Source organism: Cinclus cinclus, chromosome Z (assembly GCF_963662255.1).
Source record: "Cinclus cinclus chromosome Z, bCinCin1.1, whole genome shotgun sequence".
NCBI lineage: Eukaryota > Metazoa > Chordata > Aves > Passeriformes > Cinclidae > Cinclus > Cinclus cinclus.
Genome location: NC_085084.1, coordinates 3,160,104 through 3,176,020, shown reverse-complemented (window position 1 = coordinate 3,176,020; position 15,917 = coordinate 3,160,104). Strand labels below are relative to the sequence as shown.

Genomic DNA, 15,917 nt, shown 5'->3' with positions numbered 1-15,917 from the left:
GTCACTTTCTACTTTCTGGGTCAACTCACAATTTTGGTTGTTAATAGTTATGAAAAATCTCAAACACAGAAGGAAAACCAGTATGAACTTTACTTCATATTGAGTAAAACTGTTACTCTCACACCCAAAATGCAGGGAGCATCATAAAACTTGCAAGGGATACAAGGTGTTGAAGTGAGAAGCCAGAAATCATCAATAACCCCTTAGTTTACTGAATACACGCGGCTGAGGTCTAATACCTAAAATAAACATTAATATATCCAATTGTCCCACTTCAGGCTTTGTCCTAATTGTATCACTGGTGCCAAAGACCATGATTTTAGGGAAGACTCTAGGAAAGGGTAGGGGGTACCATGCCCACTTATGGATTTAAGATTAAAAATTAGTGGTTTTCATAATAACTGCACTCTGACAGAGGAAGAGATTCAAAGGACTCAACCTTCACAGATTCTTGTCTCTTCACTGAGATAGTAACCTCTTGGGCATTCACACTGGAAGCTGCCAAAAGTGTTGATGCAATTTCCACCTTGGCAGAGACCTGGCAGCTCCTGGCATTCATCAATGTCTGAAAACAGAAGACAAAAAAACCAAACTCATAGTATTTTCATTCCAGAATGAAAAGAAAGAAGAGAATTTAACTACTACCCTGAAATTTTGCCAACTAGTAACTTTGAACTGTCATGTGTGGTTCTTTTGGGTTATTTTTTTGCTTCTACATTGCTCTCCAGGAATGCATGGATAAGATGCTCATTCTCTTCCATTCAAACAGCCCTTAAGGAACAGTTACAGCTTGTTAAGCCAAATGTTCCATTGCTGTTTACAGGATTTTGGCATCTAATTCCTCACTTCTGCCCATTTATTGGAACCAGAGCTGCTTTGTCTGATGAATATTTCCTGACATTTGCACCTTCTTCTGATAAGCTGTAATTTTCATAAATGATTATCCTTCAGGGCCCAATTTTGAAATCCAGTTAAAATAAGGAAGCACACAAAAGGTATGTATTAGATTGTTTCCTACTGAAATGGTGCAGGATTTCTTCAATATTCTTTTGCTGTGTGCCTTTTCATGTTGTCTCACAATTCACATTAACAGTGGTTTTTGATTTGCACTAAATATAATCATTTCTGAAAAATGCAGTTCCTCTTCAAAGATGACCCCTTTGTCATTATTATTAGTCATCACAGTCATTTATAAGAAACTCACCTTCTAAAATAATAGTGATGGGATTTGGTCTGAATCCTTCTCCCCCTGGACAGAGAGTGTTGTATTCAGCTAAAGTAAAGTATAACAAGAGACATGTCAGTCTCTGAAAATATAAAATTATGACAACAGAATCATAAAATGTCACCTGTGTTTTTAATGCCTGCAGTAATTTGGTTTCTCCTTTTTTGACCTGTTCACAGCAAATCAAGCAGATGCATTAGACTAACAGAAAAACAATGTAAGATTAGGAGTTCTGCTTTCTTTTTAGCAATAACCTCTGATACTCTTTAGAAAGTCACAATATTGATTTTTCTGTACTATGTTCTTACAAAAGCACATATTTTCTGTTTTGCTTAGCTCTTTAATATGAAATGTCAGTATGCCACTGATAAAGATAAGTGTTAAATTTGGAATTCCTACTATTAGGAGGCTTTAAAGAGCAACATATTTGACATTTGTGCTGCATTATTCATTGAAGACCTTCAAAGCTCTATGAAGCTGGTAACTATCATTAGATAACAGTTTTGAAAGTACTAAAGATTGATTTAGACATAAATACACAACAGTTATCAACACTCTTCTCTGGAGAATAATGAAAAATTATTCAAATTATTCCAAACTGTAGCCATGATTTGAGCTCTAAGTATAATTTATATATTTCCCTACCAGCTTGGAGCTGCTGACCAAAAATGCGCAGCAGTTGTATGCACTCTATTTCATTCTCATTTGCAAATCTCTTAAATTTGTTTTCTTTTAAATGGGAGAAAAGTAAGGGCAAAATAAAGTGCCCAAAACTACCTAAAGTATCAAGTGGTTTGGTGGGAAGTGCCTTCTAAAGATAGCACAGATTTATTAGTATGAGAGCAGGCACCAAGTCAGCCACAGAAGACTAAAGGCCAGGTCTGTGATGCTCAGGTCCACACCCTTGTCCCTCTAAGAGTGGCAGGGAAATTTGTCTCGAATAACCAATGTATACAGTAAAAGACTGTAAATTCTTTTTCCATCCGTTCTGAACTAAGGCAGCATCAGGAGAACATGAGAACATTTCCTTACTGCTGTTGACAGGCGGACAGGTCTCACAGGGGTTCCCCCAAGCCTTTCCCAGTGAGCAGCAGCAAGAGGAACGAGTGACTCCAACCCCAATCTCAGTGTTGCAGGACAGACCCCCGTCCCCTCTTGGTCCAAACTTCAGGTAGCAACTGCCCACACGATTATCTACATAAAAATACCATGTGGTTACAGCTGCACATCATGATCAGCAAAGAACAGCAGGCATTCACCTGTAATCTTTTATCTAGGAGGAGGAATTCAGGTGACTTTGTGCTCTTGAAGTCATTGCACTTCATGAACATCGATAGTTATTGATGTCAAGAGAGACAACACTAAACAACTATTTAACAGGATGTACAGAACTGTGCAATAGTTATTCTTCTATTTTATTTGCCTAAAAGCAGTGATTTCTGAAGTGATACCTCAGGAAGCTTTTACTTACCCACACAACCCACTCCAGTGGGATTCAGCTGGAAGTCTGGAGGACAATTACACTCATATCTTCCAGGAGTGTTTACACAAAGACCATTAACACAATTAATGGGATCAGCACATTCATCAACATCTGAAATAGGAAATGCACATTCAAAAATCTGCCCATTGGACAGAAAAGGATAATTTTACTTCCTAAGACAACAAAGCAAGGAAGTTTCAAATGCAAGTGGATTTTAGCTGAAACTGAAGGAAAGTTTTACAAATAATTCACCAAATGACTACAGACAAACTTTGTTCATCTGCATATTTAAGAAGCCACCTTCTTTGCTGATGTTTTTTTAAAGCAGTGATTTACCTGTACAATTTCCCCCAGTTCGATCCAGTTCATAGCCATCATCACAGATACAACGGAACATTCCTGGGAGATTATTGCAGGTGCCAAACACACAAATATTCTGGAAGGAGCATTCATCAGTGTCTGAGGGAATATTTTAAAGAAAGTTACAGAGCATTACCACTTTATTGTTGTCATTATTGCTGCTGTTGTTGTTATGTGTCATCCCACTATAAAAGCAAAAGGAGACACATGCAAAATATTTTAAAAACTATCATCTTTGAGTTTGTGTGGAATACTACACAAAATTTCTATTTGTGAATTTGTATTTGTATAGAAGTGTAATAAGAAGAAAGTGTGTAGGCATAGTGTCCTTGGAGGAAAAATACAGAGAAAATTGGAATATATGTTTTCGCAAGCCCACAATGAAATAGCTATGTAATAACTACACACAGATGAGCTAAAATGCATCCAAAGGACTGCCTGCATGCTTCTAAATTGCAGATGAAGTCAAGTTGAAAGACACTGACAGAAAATTGGATCATTCTGTCAGCTGCAGTGTAGAAAGGAGTTGAACACTAACACCACAGACTGCTAAGCTATGGCTCCAGGCACAAACTGTAAAAGACTTCTGAGTTCAAAGTAAGTAGGATAAGACTGGGAAAAAAATCTCTTCCATGTACTCTCAGACAGCAAGACTTTAAGTTGCCAGAATAAAGCAGCTGTGGAAAAGGCAAATGCAATTCTGGCACGTAATAGCAAATTATTTTTAGCACAGACAGGGAAGTGGAAAGCATTAATATCATTTTATGAAGCACAGCCAAATCTTAATTTGAAATTCTGAGTACAGTGCTCTGTTGATGAACTAATTTTGCACAAAACGTGCAAAACGGGTATTAAAATTATTACAGTAATAAAATATCTACTTTTAACCTGGCTGGATTACCTCAGCTGGAGGCTGAGAAGTGATAAAATGCCTCTTTATAGTAACACATCAGAAAAGTTAACTTCTGAGGGCATTTTCAGAGACACGTTTTTTAGGGAAAATGCTTAACGTCCAAAATCCTGAGTCAATTTCATCTGGAAAATAAAATTTCTAAATACCCTGGAGTATGGCCATGGAACAACCTCCAAATCAGGTCACTGAGAAGCTAATGTACTGACATCTCAAGGGACTTCTGAAGAACTTAATAATTTGTATTACAATTATTTCACTAAATGAAGACTGGATTTTGCCCCTTTATTGTAGAAATCGACCAAGGACCCTTGTTACCATAGGACAAATTAATATATGAACATCAAAATGAGAGAAATAAACGCTTACTTCTTTTAAGAATTCAGCATGCAGATATTTTAGGTCTACAACACCCCAATCTAATCAGTGGAATGCTTTCAGATCTCTGCTGCAATCACAATAATATATCAAGCAGTTTTTCAAAGTCCTTTAATTGTTGGACCCAAATCCTCCAACACACTGACACAAAAATCAGAATTACATTGCTTTTCAAAACATTGGTTTACTGGCATAGATTGCATCACTATTAGGGGATTTTTATTAGACCACTGGCACCACTGTGATAGGACTGAGATGCACCAAGAAATTCAGTAAAGATGATTGATAATACTTTATAACAATTAACAAATCTGACTATGCAGTGGTACAGGTAAATCCTCAGGAGCACCTGAATTATTCTGAAGTCTGATTCATACATGTACACCTGAATGTTAGAACATGCCAGACTCTGGAATGCATCTTAGAGATTAAATTTTCGTATCTCACCAAGAATTTTAATGTCCAAAGATGTTATGTGGTTTCCACCATTAAATATGAAATAAGCTAAAAGGTTTGGGGCACCAGCTAAAATGTTTTCATCTAAGATAGTCATATTAAACAACAACAACAAAAGGTATAAGAATACAATAGGGAATAGAAGCTGAAATGGACTAGAAAGATAACACAGGATTTTCCACACACCATGCAATAGTGACAAAATGGAATTTAAAAAAAAAAAGTCACAAAATTACTGAGGCAAACCTCTACTCTGGGATTTATGGATGAAGGCCAGGAAAAAAATCATTAAAAAAATGAAAGCAACCTTCCAATATAATTCACAATGAAGAAATTTCTTATATGTGAAACATGTGGTGCTTTCTCTGTTTCCAGGTTGAGGTCCTTGTTGCTTGTTCCTTGCTTTAGAGCAGCCAACCCCAACTCAGAACAAAGTTGAGAACAGCAGCAGCAGCTCACCTTGGCAGGACTTTCTGTCAGAGTCAGGAGTGAACCCCATCTCACACTCACAGCGAAAGGTGCCAGGGGCATTCAGGCACTGCCCATTTTCACACAGGTTGACATTTTCTGCACACTCATCAACATCTGTGGAAGATAGGAAAACCTCTCTGAAACTACAGGTTTCACCATCAAAAATACCACTAAATATATCCTGATGTTCAAAATAATAGCGCTGTTGAGCATTTAAGCTATAGAACAGAATTTCTGATACCCTGAAGTAAACTGAAAGAATACAGAAAAGCAAACACAGTTTCCAAAATTATCCCCTTCACCTTGCCACATTTCCTTACTCCTTATTTTTCATTAGCAGATTTTTTTTTTAAATAATGCAAGCTTTTAAGATTCAGTACTACTAATCTTGACAAATAAATTAAATACCTTGCTTAGAAAGTCAAAACTTTGCCTCTTAGTACATATTGCTACAGTATTTTGACAGAAAAAAATGTTCAAAAGGCATATTTTCCTATGTAGAAGATACATAGAAGAAAATTATTATCATATTCACTTTAGAAAATATTCTTTGAGGATGAAGAACATTACAAGTATTGCTTGCACACCAGGACATATGTATGCCCCAAAAGAGCTACAAAGAAAGAGAATGGCAAGGGAGGGCATTCACCATTGCAGTCATCATAAGAAGTGGTAATTTTGTCAGGTATGCATATGATTGTCAAAAAAAAATTTGTATGCTTTCTTAATTTTATTAGTCCACAATTAGTATTCCATCTGATTTTGAGAGAAACACAGAAGCTCAATATAGGGATAAAACTTTGAGCTCATGAAGCAAGAACTTGAAATACAAAAACCAAGTCATATTTGAAAGCCTTTATTCTCAAACAGAAAATTTTAGACTACTAAACAGAAAACCTTGTTTCTAAGTTGTAAATTAATTTTTATTAGTAATTAGCCAGCTAGCCAAAAATGAATACATTCACAGTAGTTTTCTAGGTATTTTACTATCATTAGGATGCACTTCTCCTGACCTTCAAATAAGCTGACCAAATACAGGGTTAAAAATCAAGACCAGAGATAATGTTGCATCTCCATTCCATAAGTGATAAAGACCAGAGTAGCCCAAGACATTGTCATTAATATTTAATATAAAATCTTTATACAATATATGTCAGTTTATTTTAAGTCAGTTGCTGTGTGAATAACAATGTTCATTCTCATCTACAAATTTGAACGCAGAGATAATGGGCAATGGTTTTTAGCTGCAGTTTCTTTTTCTTTTAAAGAAGTCCTTTGTTATTGGTCACATCCTGTTCTACTAATAGAGTGATGGGAAAACAGATGATGCCAGAGAGAGGAACTGTAATAGAGCTGACCTATGGTGTTCTTGACTAGAGGCACTGCTGCAAGCAGGACGTGCATTTTAAAAGTAATTGGCATGAAGATGATGAGGAGGAAGAAGCAGCAGACAGGAATTTCCCCCAAAAAATGGACCTGGTGAATCAAACTGGCACACAAATCAAAAGAACAAATCAGGTGCCTCTGACACCATTTCATATGCAGACAAAGAAGCATCATGATCTTAAATTACATTTTCACATTTATTGTCCTGCACTGCGGGCTTAGGTCTAATTCACAAAGGCTCCATACAAGAGAAGAACAACCAAGAACAAGTCAGGTGTCACCAAACTCCTTACCAAAGCAGGTAAAGCCATCTCCAGTGAATCCCTCTGCACAGGCACAGTGGTAGGAGCCTGGGCTGTTCACACACTGGGCATTGGTGCTGCACCTCTGTGTCCCATTGGAGCATTCATCAAGATCTGCAGATCATTCATTAAGATAGTAAGTGAAGGCAGCAGCACAGCAATTAGAAAACTGACTGGCAATGAACTGCCAAGATAACCAGCACCACTACAGATATGATTTATGTCTCATTAATGCGCATATTTACTATTAGATAATACAGGGTTCATCTACAGCGATATCATTTTAGTACTTCCTTTAAATTACAACATGTGGGACTAGGCAGAATATTTCTGAGCAACAGATGGAATTCAGCTGACTCATCACTTGGATGATTAAAGAGCTTAAATTCAAAATTAGTTTTTTAAAAAAGAAGCTGAACCAAAGAAATGTAGTGATGTAAAAATCTGCCACTTTTTAAAAAAGTCTCCTCAAGTAATAGAAGAAGGTGAAAACAATGCAGCCCCATGAGAGTTAATGCAAGCTATTCACTTGGATGTCAATATGTATAAAAAAAAAGAAAAAAGAAAAAAGAGAAAAAGAAGAAGAAGAAGAAAAAAAGAAGAAACAAGAAATCTCATAATACGGTAAAATTTTTTAGCATATTATATCAATAAAGCCTAATTGTTAAATGAAGCTCTTCTTCCACAGATCCCAAAATGTTCTGAAAACAAAAGGCAGTTACTACAACCCACCAAAGGGCAAGGCAAGGGGCCATACACAACTACAGCAGCACAGCAAATGCAGATACAAGTTTCCCATCTATCCAGTCCCAATTGATTTATATCAGGATCTGTAAGTCAGATATATCACAAGAAATTTACAAAAAAATGTCTGAAGGACTGGAAATACATAACTGATGGGAAACAATAAAACAAAAGGTAATTAATTTCTGGATTTTTTATTTTTTATTTTGCACATTCTAGTAGCAGCTGTATATAAACTTTGTAAAATATGTAGTTAATTCAGTAAGATTTTACAGCATTATGTTTCTGAGACAGCAAAATGTTTTTTTCTTAGAAAACCAAATCTGTGAAATATAAGAATCTTTCATGCTCATCTACCCACAGGCCACAGCAGATAGAAGAATAATTATTTATTTCTAATTGACTAATCACACAGTCACAGTACATGCTTCAGGAAAAAAAAAAAAGAGAGAGAGAAAAAAAGATCTTTATTTTCCATATACTTACCAATACACTTAATGCCATTTCCAATCCAACCTTCTTTGCAACTGCATTTAAAACTTCCTGGCACATTGACACATGAGGCGTGCACGGCACAGTTGTGAGCTCCAATTTCACACTCATTCACATCTACAAGCACAAAACAAACTATCAGTATTTACATCATAATATTAAAAATTCTGTTCCTTTTACATATTTCCACTGTGAGGGTTTGCAGTTCCATAAAAAACAAATGTTTAAGAACACAGAATAATTCAAGCAAGCTATTTTGTATTCTGTATTAGTAAAAAGGAGTGACAATTGCATTTTATTTTTGCTCTTAGTTTGTAAACATGGCAATGAGTCCACTTTCCCACAACTGGTCTTCAGCTTGAAATTAACGCTCTTTGCCAGAAATATGAAATATGCTGATCTTTTTATGTCTAAAACTGGAATGAGGCCCTTGGGTACACAGCCACTTTTCAATTATAAAAATAATTACACAGCCAGAGCTGTAGTAGTAATAGAACAGATTCCTAAACATGAAATTGTAGGAGAAATTCTGTCAGCTTCTTTTGGATGAGCTTGGATTACTGAGAGCATGCAAAAGAAAAGGTACTGCTTAAATATCACAGGAACTTGTACAGAGATTATGAGTGACTACAGAACTTTAAAAATTGTTGGCAAAGGCTGAAGGATTTTTTGTATACTTTCATTTTTCCTCTTTTTCTTTCCTTAGACCACATGGCCCTTTCCTGCAGTTTGAGTTAAGTTCACCCTCCAGGTACATGTGACAACTGAGCATTGATAAAATAATTCCAACACAACTGCAGCCTTGCCACCCGAAGCCATGTTCTGCAACATGGGTGCTCACACAACCTGTGCTGATAAAATCTTTAAAAATTAGTTTTTAAGGGGCATCCAGCATTGATACTGGTGAAGGAACACTCCCTTTAAAACTCTGGCATATGCTAGCAGATGTGAAACACTCAGAGATAAGACAGATAGATAGATAGATAGATACATAGATAGATAGACAGACAGACAGATATAGATGCAAATACATACAGATACCAACCTTTCTCTTGTGTGTGAACACTTGTGCATTTATTGTACCTAGAAGCCAAATGAACCATGTGAAAAATTACTGGAAATCTGTTTTACCTGTGCACCCTGTGGTTCCTTTCTTGACAGAATACCCAGCTTGACAGTGACAAATGAAGGAGCCTTTGGTGTTTTCACACTCCCCAAACATGCAGATATTGGAATTCAAATCACATTCATTCACATCTGTAGGTGATTATAAATTACTTATTAGTTGGACATTATTGTCATTTTGGAAGACTTTAGTTCAGGTGAAAATACCTACTATATGAGGTCACAATGTATTTCAGCTGTTCTACTCTGTAAATTCCCTAAAACAAGTAAGGATAAACACTGATCTGTGGTAAAACAAATACCATTTGTTTTCAACTTTTTTTTTGGAATGCTAATTGAAGGAATTTGAAGCAAACATTTTCTTACAAGAATCACTTAAAAGTAATTTTCTTAAAACATATTCGTGACCATAATAATTTTCTTCCAATGCAAAATTCTTGAAGTGCCCCCTTCTGCACCCCTCAACTAATCCCTTCTCAATACACATCTTTCATTATAGTAAAATCATATCAATGTTTTTTAACAATGGAATCTGGTTTATTGTTAAGGACTTACCAAAAGGACTTACCAAAATTATGTATATAATTATATACATAATTTCAATACCCACTTTCAAGGACACAGTAGAAAGAACATCTTGAAACAAAAGCTGCAGAATTTTCAAATCTTGCACTAAATTTGGTGCACACAGCTACTCACCAACACAAGTTTTCATGTCTATAGAAACCATAAATCCATCATAACAGAGACAGTGATATTCCCCTGGGATATTGGTACACTGCCCACCATCACAGATATCTGGATTGTTTTCACATTCATCAATATCTGAGCGGAGGAAAAAAAAAAAAGCAGATATTAATTCTGTCACTCTGGTATGGATGGGCTGAAACACCATGTTGATTGTGGCTGAAAGATGTGATGCTGGAGCCTTTCAGGTGCAAAAACCTACCTGCACATGTCCTGACATCTGGCATCAGAGCATAGCCATCATTGCAGCTGCACTCATAGCTGCCTTCTGAGTTAGTGCAGTGGGTGTCACAGCCTCCATTCATTATCATGCACTCATCAATATCTGGGGGAACAACATTGATAACTGTAAGTCTACTTCTTTAAGAAAAAAAAAATCATATTCCCTTTACATTTTACATAAAGAAGTTTGTCAGTGGCTTCCTTCTGAATTTTTATTCTCATTCTACTGTCTCTGATTTTCATTTTTCCCTCTTACAACTGCTTTTCATCTGTGGGAGGAAGTGGCTAAGTTAAATATTACTTTTGTTCCAGTGTATTGCTAGGGGTGTGAAAAAAAGCTCAAGAAACAAAGTTTGGAAATGAAAAAAAGGGAAACCCTGAGAAACTTAAAAGCCTGAAATGTACCACAAATTTGTATTTTTGCAAAAAAATATCCATAACAAGCCAACAAAAACCCCTCTCTGTACTGCTGTTCTCCTTTGCAAGGAGTTGATGAGCTGGCAACTATGTAATTCAGTATTATTACAGTAAAAGATTAAAGAGATGGAGAAGGAGAAAAAAATGATAAGGAGAAAAAAAATGAAAGATACAAAGAAAAATCAATGCATGGGGCTTTTCTTGCTTGATCAAGAAATCTAGGTGTATTTTCTGGTTGCTAGGTCAAACCTCTGATTTTAATGGAGTAGTACAGTAAGTATAATTTCAAAGTATCCTGCAGGGTTCACTACAGCAACCATCATTTTATACCTTCTTTAAATACCTTTATACTTCTGTATTTCCACAATAGCTCATGATAGGCCTCAAAGCACATGAGAAAACAGCCCTGCTAATTTTCAAAAGGAAGGTGTGAAATTAAATCAGAGCAGGGACAGATGGAACAATGCAGCTGAAGCACAAACTCCCACGTGCAGGTGCTCAACACTTGCCTGTGCATCCCTGTCTGTCAGGAGTGGGCTGGTAGCCTGAGTCACAGAAGCACTGGTACGTCCCAACCATGTTCACACACTTGCCGTTTCTGCAGAGACTATCACTCAACGAGCATTCATTTACATCTGGGGAAGAACAGTTCCATATCAGTAGCAACTCAGAACATTAAACAGCTTTAACAGCTCAGGTTCCAGGAAGAATGAGAGGTAAAAATGCAAACTGATGGCTTTCAGGTTTACTCAATTTCTTTCTTGCTTTTGGCATGTTCCAGTTCAAGGAATGGAGTTCTGCACAGCATGTTTAAGCTAGTGTCCAAAGATTTATCTTCTCTGACTCAGGTCTGAGACCATTAATTACATAATCTGCTGTGGGCATTAATTACCAAGTTTGCTATTTTCCATCAAGAAAATAAGCCAAATCGATAATATGCCTTTTTTTACCTTTTTTTTTTATAATTTTGGAGGATTATGTGCTAAAAGGAGAGATGCATTTCAAGACAGGACAACACCTTTTTGTGACTGATTTAAATTGCTCCCCTGAGTGGTACAGTCCTTTCAGTTGCTAAATAACCCCCAAGAGCCCTGGTAAAACACTCCTCTTTGGAGTCAACAGCATGACAGGCACTGAAGGATTTTAAAGGCTTTTAGCTTTTGATTTGAAGATACTAACATAAAGGAGGAGCATTAATTTGTTTAAGAGATTCCTGTGACCCCACCTTTGCCAGGGACTGACCTTCCTCAAGCTGAAGATTATTTTCCTGAGCTGAAACTCACCTAAGCACTCCTCCTTTGATGGTGACAGCTCATGCCCTGGGGGACAGTCACACTGAAAGCTCCCCTCAGTGTTCACACAGGTGCCACCTCTGCACAGCAGAGGGTTGCGTTCACACTCATCTATATCTGCAGAGAAACCATCATAGACAGATATAAAATGGGCATACACAAGGGGCAACCAAGAGAATAGCAATTCCCATTGTCTACAGGTGACAAAATAAAAGTATTGTTTCATGGTGTTGCTCCTTTATTCATGCCACGCAACAGGGCAAACAAAAAACTATATATCTTTATTAACTATAAAGATGGGTATTTTTTCTCTCAAGAAAACCAGAAATTCATCATTTAATATTAGGTATTCAGTAAAACATGGGACACAAGCAAAGGCAGCATATTTTTTGACATTTCCCTTTAGAACAATGTATTAATGTGATGTATAGTGTTTTAATTGCACAAGGCAACCAGACACCTACTCATGTATGCACTGAAGTTCTTGTCTGTGGATGCAGTTATGGTGTATGTTTGTGTATCAATTTTTACCTAGATGACTCCTCAGTTTGGTAACTTTTGTGCATGCCATAGTGTGGCTGGGAAATATTCTGGCTACAGCTCGTAAAGGCAAACTGAGTATTTGACTCACAAACCTGATAAAACCAGCTAACATTACAGGTGTGGATGAAGAGATGTTCAAGCTGGAGGATGCACTCACATTTCTGGACTTCCAGGGAAGTCTAAAAGCATCATAATTTGTAGGAAAACAAGCAAAGGTGACAGAAGCCTAACTCAAGATTTTTTAAAGGTGGCTAAACATATTTTGGTGTCTCCAGACCTATTCTTACAACTTTAAACAGATTAAAGAGATGTAATTATTTTTCCAGGAAATGCTGTAAGAATTTCTTGAGTCCTAGAAGAGGCAATGAAAAGGGATTGACACTGCTTTTGAAACCCCAGCTTTCTATTCCTAGCTTTACCAAATGTTTGGGTACCCCATTAGCAGTTTTTAAATTAATTGTGTGAAGAATTCCTGCCATTCTAAAATATCTGTACAGAATAAGTGTCTCTTAAGGGTATAAGTAATTAGCAAAAAGAACAAGCAAGGCTATATACTTAATTCAGTTATCTGTGTCTATAAACTGCATATCTAACTCATATGCTCATGAATACACAACAGTGACATAGCTGAAGTATTCAGTGTGGTAGTTTGGATAACAGCCAGGCTTTGCACAGCAAATGGAGACTCCAGGGCATCCTGGTAACACTTACCCATGCAGTTCTTCATCATCATAAATCCACTTTCGTAGCCATCAAAGCACTCACACTCAAAGCTGCCAGGAGTGTTGACACAGGTACCACTTCCACACAAGTCTGGGGAGATCCTGCACTCATCAATGTCTGTTTCATTGCAGCAGAGAGGTAGAAAAATCAAACTGGGTTTAAGGTTATCCTGCTCCTCACAGAAAAGAATTCACTGTAAATTATGTCTACAGAAACCATATACAGTATGCAAATCAACAAAGAAAACTTGATTACTTATAGAAACATCTGATTATGTGAAACGGTTCATGAAAGATCTGTAAGGCTGTGTCATCAGAGCTCTCAGGTCATTGTAAACTATGTAACAAGTTTGCTTCTATTGTGTAATTTAAGGTTAGATTCTTCAGGAAATAATTAAGTGTAAAACATTCTGAGATACCATTCTTACAGGGGTATCAAGTGACCCATTTACTACAGTGCAATTGATTGTAATTTGATAATTATGAAGATATTTATCCAGCAATAGCATTATAAGCTTACATACACCCTTTCCATTAGGAATTAGCTCATATTAAAGCTACATTTATAGTTCACTGGTTGTCTTGTTAGTTAATTTTGAATGAAACCTACTGTGGAAAACTATAGCAGAAAAGACAGATGAGCTCTTTTTAAACCACACTCGTAGTGAGTCAAAAGTCTCAAGAGGAATTTTAATGTGGATATGATCCAGTGAAACAGATGAGTGTTGCAGGAGAGGAGTTTGTGCCACTGTCCATGGACAGGTTTCTGCTGGGTGATGACACCCAGTCCTCACAGATGTGTGGAAGTGTCAGACCCACGTGGCAGATCTGGGACATGACTGAGTATCAGGGCTCTTACAAGCTTTATAAAACAATTTCTTGTTGATTTAAAACAACCAAGAAAGTAATCCATTTAAGAAAACCTGTTTCTCTACAGCTGCTCAGTGGAATAATTTCATCACCACAGAACAGATGGCAAAAAAGCTTTTGCGAGGAGTTTTCTGACCTGTTCTGGTTAGTTTAGAAATAAAGTTTGTTAAATGCATTCTTCATCAATGCAATCACTATAAAAACAAGGAAATCACCAGTTAGGGCAACATTAGCACCCAGACCAACCTCAGTGAACATGCCTTACCACCCACACTTCATAGTTATTACTCAGACACACTCATGGATGCCTGTATGTTGTAACAAAACCTCCTTCATTTTCAGCACAGAGCCACCCACAATGCAGGCATCCAAGATCTCACAGCCACAGAACTGTCAAGCTTATCTTCAGGTTTTTCAGACAGTAAAGAACAAAATCCTGAAGTTGTAAATTAAACTCATAAGCATGTATTTTCCTGAGTTAATGTTGCACTGGTGTCAGAATTGCTGAGGTGCCCTTGTGTGTCCTCAGCCATGAAATCTAAATGAAAAGTAACTTGCAGTCTCTAAATTTATCTGATAATACAGTGACAAGAAAGTAAGGAACATAAATTAAGATAATCTCCGTATTAGAACATTAAACTTGGCTTCGCTGGTGATTCTTACTGACTTTTTTTTGTACTGATACAGCATGAACTGAGCACCTTAAACATCAGTTACAAAAATTGTTGCATTTATTGACTGTTGGCCATTCTACCCAAAGATTAAGCTCTTAGAAACTGAATGAATTGCATTAGGTTTTCAGACCACCAAGCTATGCCACAAGAGCATGGTCCTTAAAAAAGCCCCAGGGATGTGGTGGAATCTCTATCACTCGCGAGATGGACAGGGTGCTAGTTAATCTCATCTGGGCTCCCTTTACCCACCACAGGTTGAAGGAGTTGGTCTTTTCAGGTCTTTTTCAACCAGGACTATTCCATGATTCCAGGAAAACTGTGGAAAATGTAGGGCTTACTCACCTGTACAGTTTCTTTCATCCATATCTAAAGTGAACCCACTGTTACATCTGCATTTGAAGCTTCCAATTGTGTTTCTACATTTACCATTCATACACATGCCAGGAAACACTTTACATTCATTGATATCTAGGAATAAAAGCAAAGAAATGAACACTCTTAACCACAAAGATATATGGAATCAATGGGAATTTCCTGCTCCTTCTTACCAACTGCACTGAGCATAAAAGGCAGGGTTTGGGTTAGAGGGGACATCCTTGGAGACTTGACTGGAGGCAAGATGTTTCCCTGCCTTTTGGACTGTTCTTGCTTTATTTGCTTCACAATCCACAAAACCAGTTGCTAAAACTTTATGTTTATTAGCAAGCAAAGAAATGCAGTGATGCTTTCAGAGTTGAAATTCTGGTATGCGTATTGTGCTCAAGATTGCTTTGTAGCACAATCAATATTCCTGGTATTCCTGACCCAGCTTGTAAAATATGCAACTATTACCTGGTTAACTGTGTTCAGTTTTTAAATTGAGACTGCCAGAGTTTTATCTGGAGCTCAGTGTTGAAAATGGTATATTTTCTTTTGTGGAATGTCAAGTGAAATGTTTCACCTCTCCTCAATGCTGGGTAACATAAACTGTTAAAGGATTTTGCATAGCACAAGGATTTCCTACAGTCTTGTGATATTATTTGCAGAGGCAATGTCCTCAACTGAGAATCAACTTCAATGAAATAAACATCTACCTCCTTGCATTTCTGTGAATAGAAC

General features: G+C 37.0%; 1 protein-coding gene across 2 annotated transcripts in view; it reads right to left on the bottom strand.

Moving 5' to 3' along the window:
• The window catches only part of FBN2 (fibrillin 2), a 116,587-nt gene that overhangs the window by 29,169 nt on the left and 71,501 nt on the right, over positions 1-15,917 (bottom strand). For both annotated transcript variants that reach the window (XM_062513743.1, XM_062513744.1), the window contains exons 25-39: positions 15,162-15,287; positions 13,265-13,393; positions 12,002-12,127; positions 11,228-11,353; positions 10,282-10,404; positions 10,032-10,157; positions 9,339-9,464; positions 8,202-8,324; positions 6,963-7,085; positions 5,272-5,397; positions 3,045-3,167; positions 2,697-2,819; positions 2,258-2,419; positions 1,205-1,273; positions 440-565 (exon numbers count right to left, since the gene is read on the bottom strand). In XM_062513743.1, coding sequence (XP_062369727.1) covers positions 440-565; positions 1,205-1,273; positions 2,258-2,419; positions 2,697-2,819; positions 3,045-3,167; positions 5,272-5,397; positions 6,963-7,085; positions 8,202-8,324; positions 9,339-9,464; positions 10,032-10,157; positions 10,282-10,404; positions 11,228-11,353; positions 12,002-12,127; positions 13,265-13,393; positions 15,162-15,287 — 1,857 coding nt within the window. The remainder of the gene's footprint in view (positions 1-439; positions 566-1,204; positions 1,274-2,257; positions 2,420-2,696; positions 2,820-3,044; positions 3,168-5,271; positions 5,398-6,962; positions 7,086-8,201; positions 8,325-9,338; positions 9,465-10,031; positions 10,158-10,281; positions 10,405-11,227; positions 11,354-12,001; positions 12,128-13,264; positions 13,394-15,161; positions 15,288-15,917) is intronic.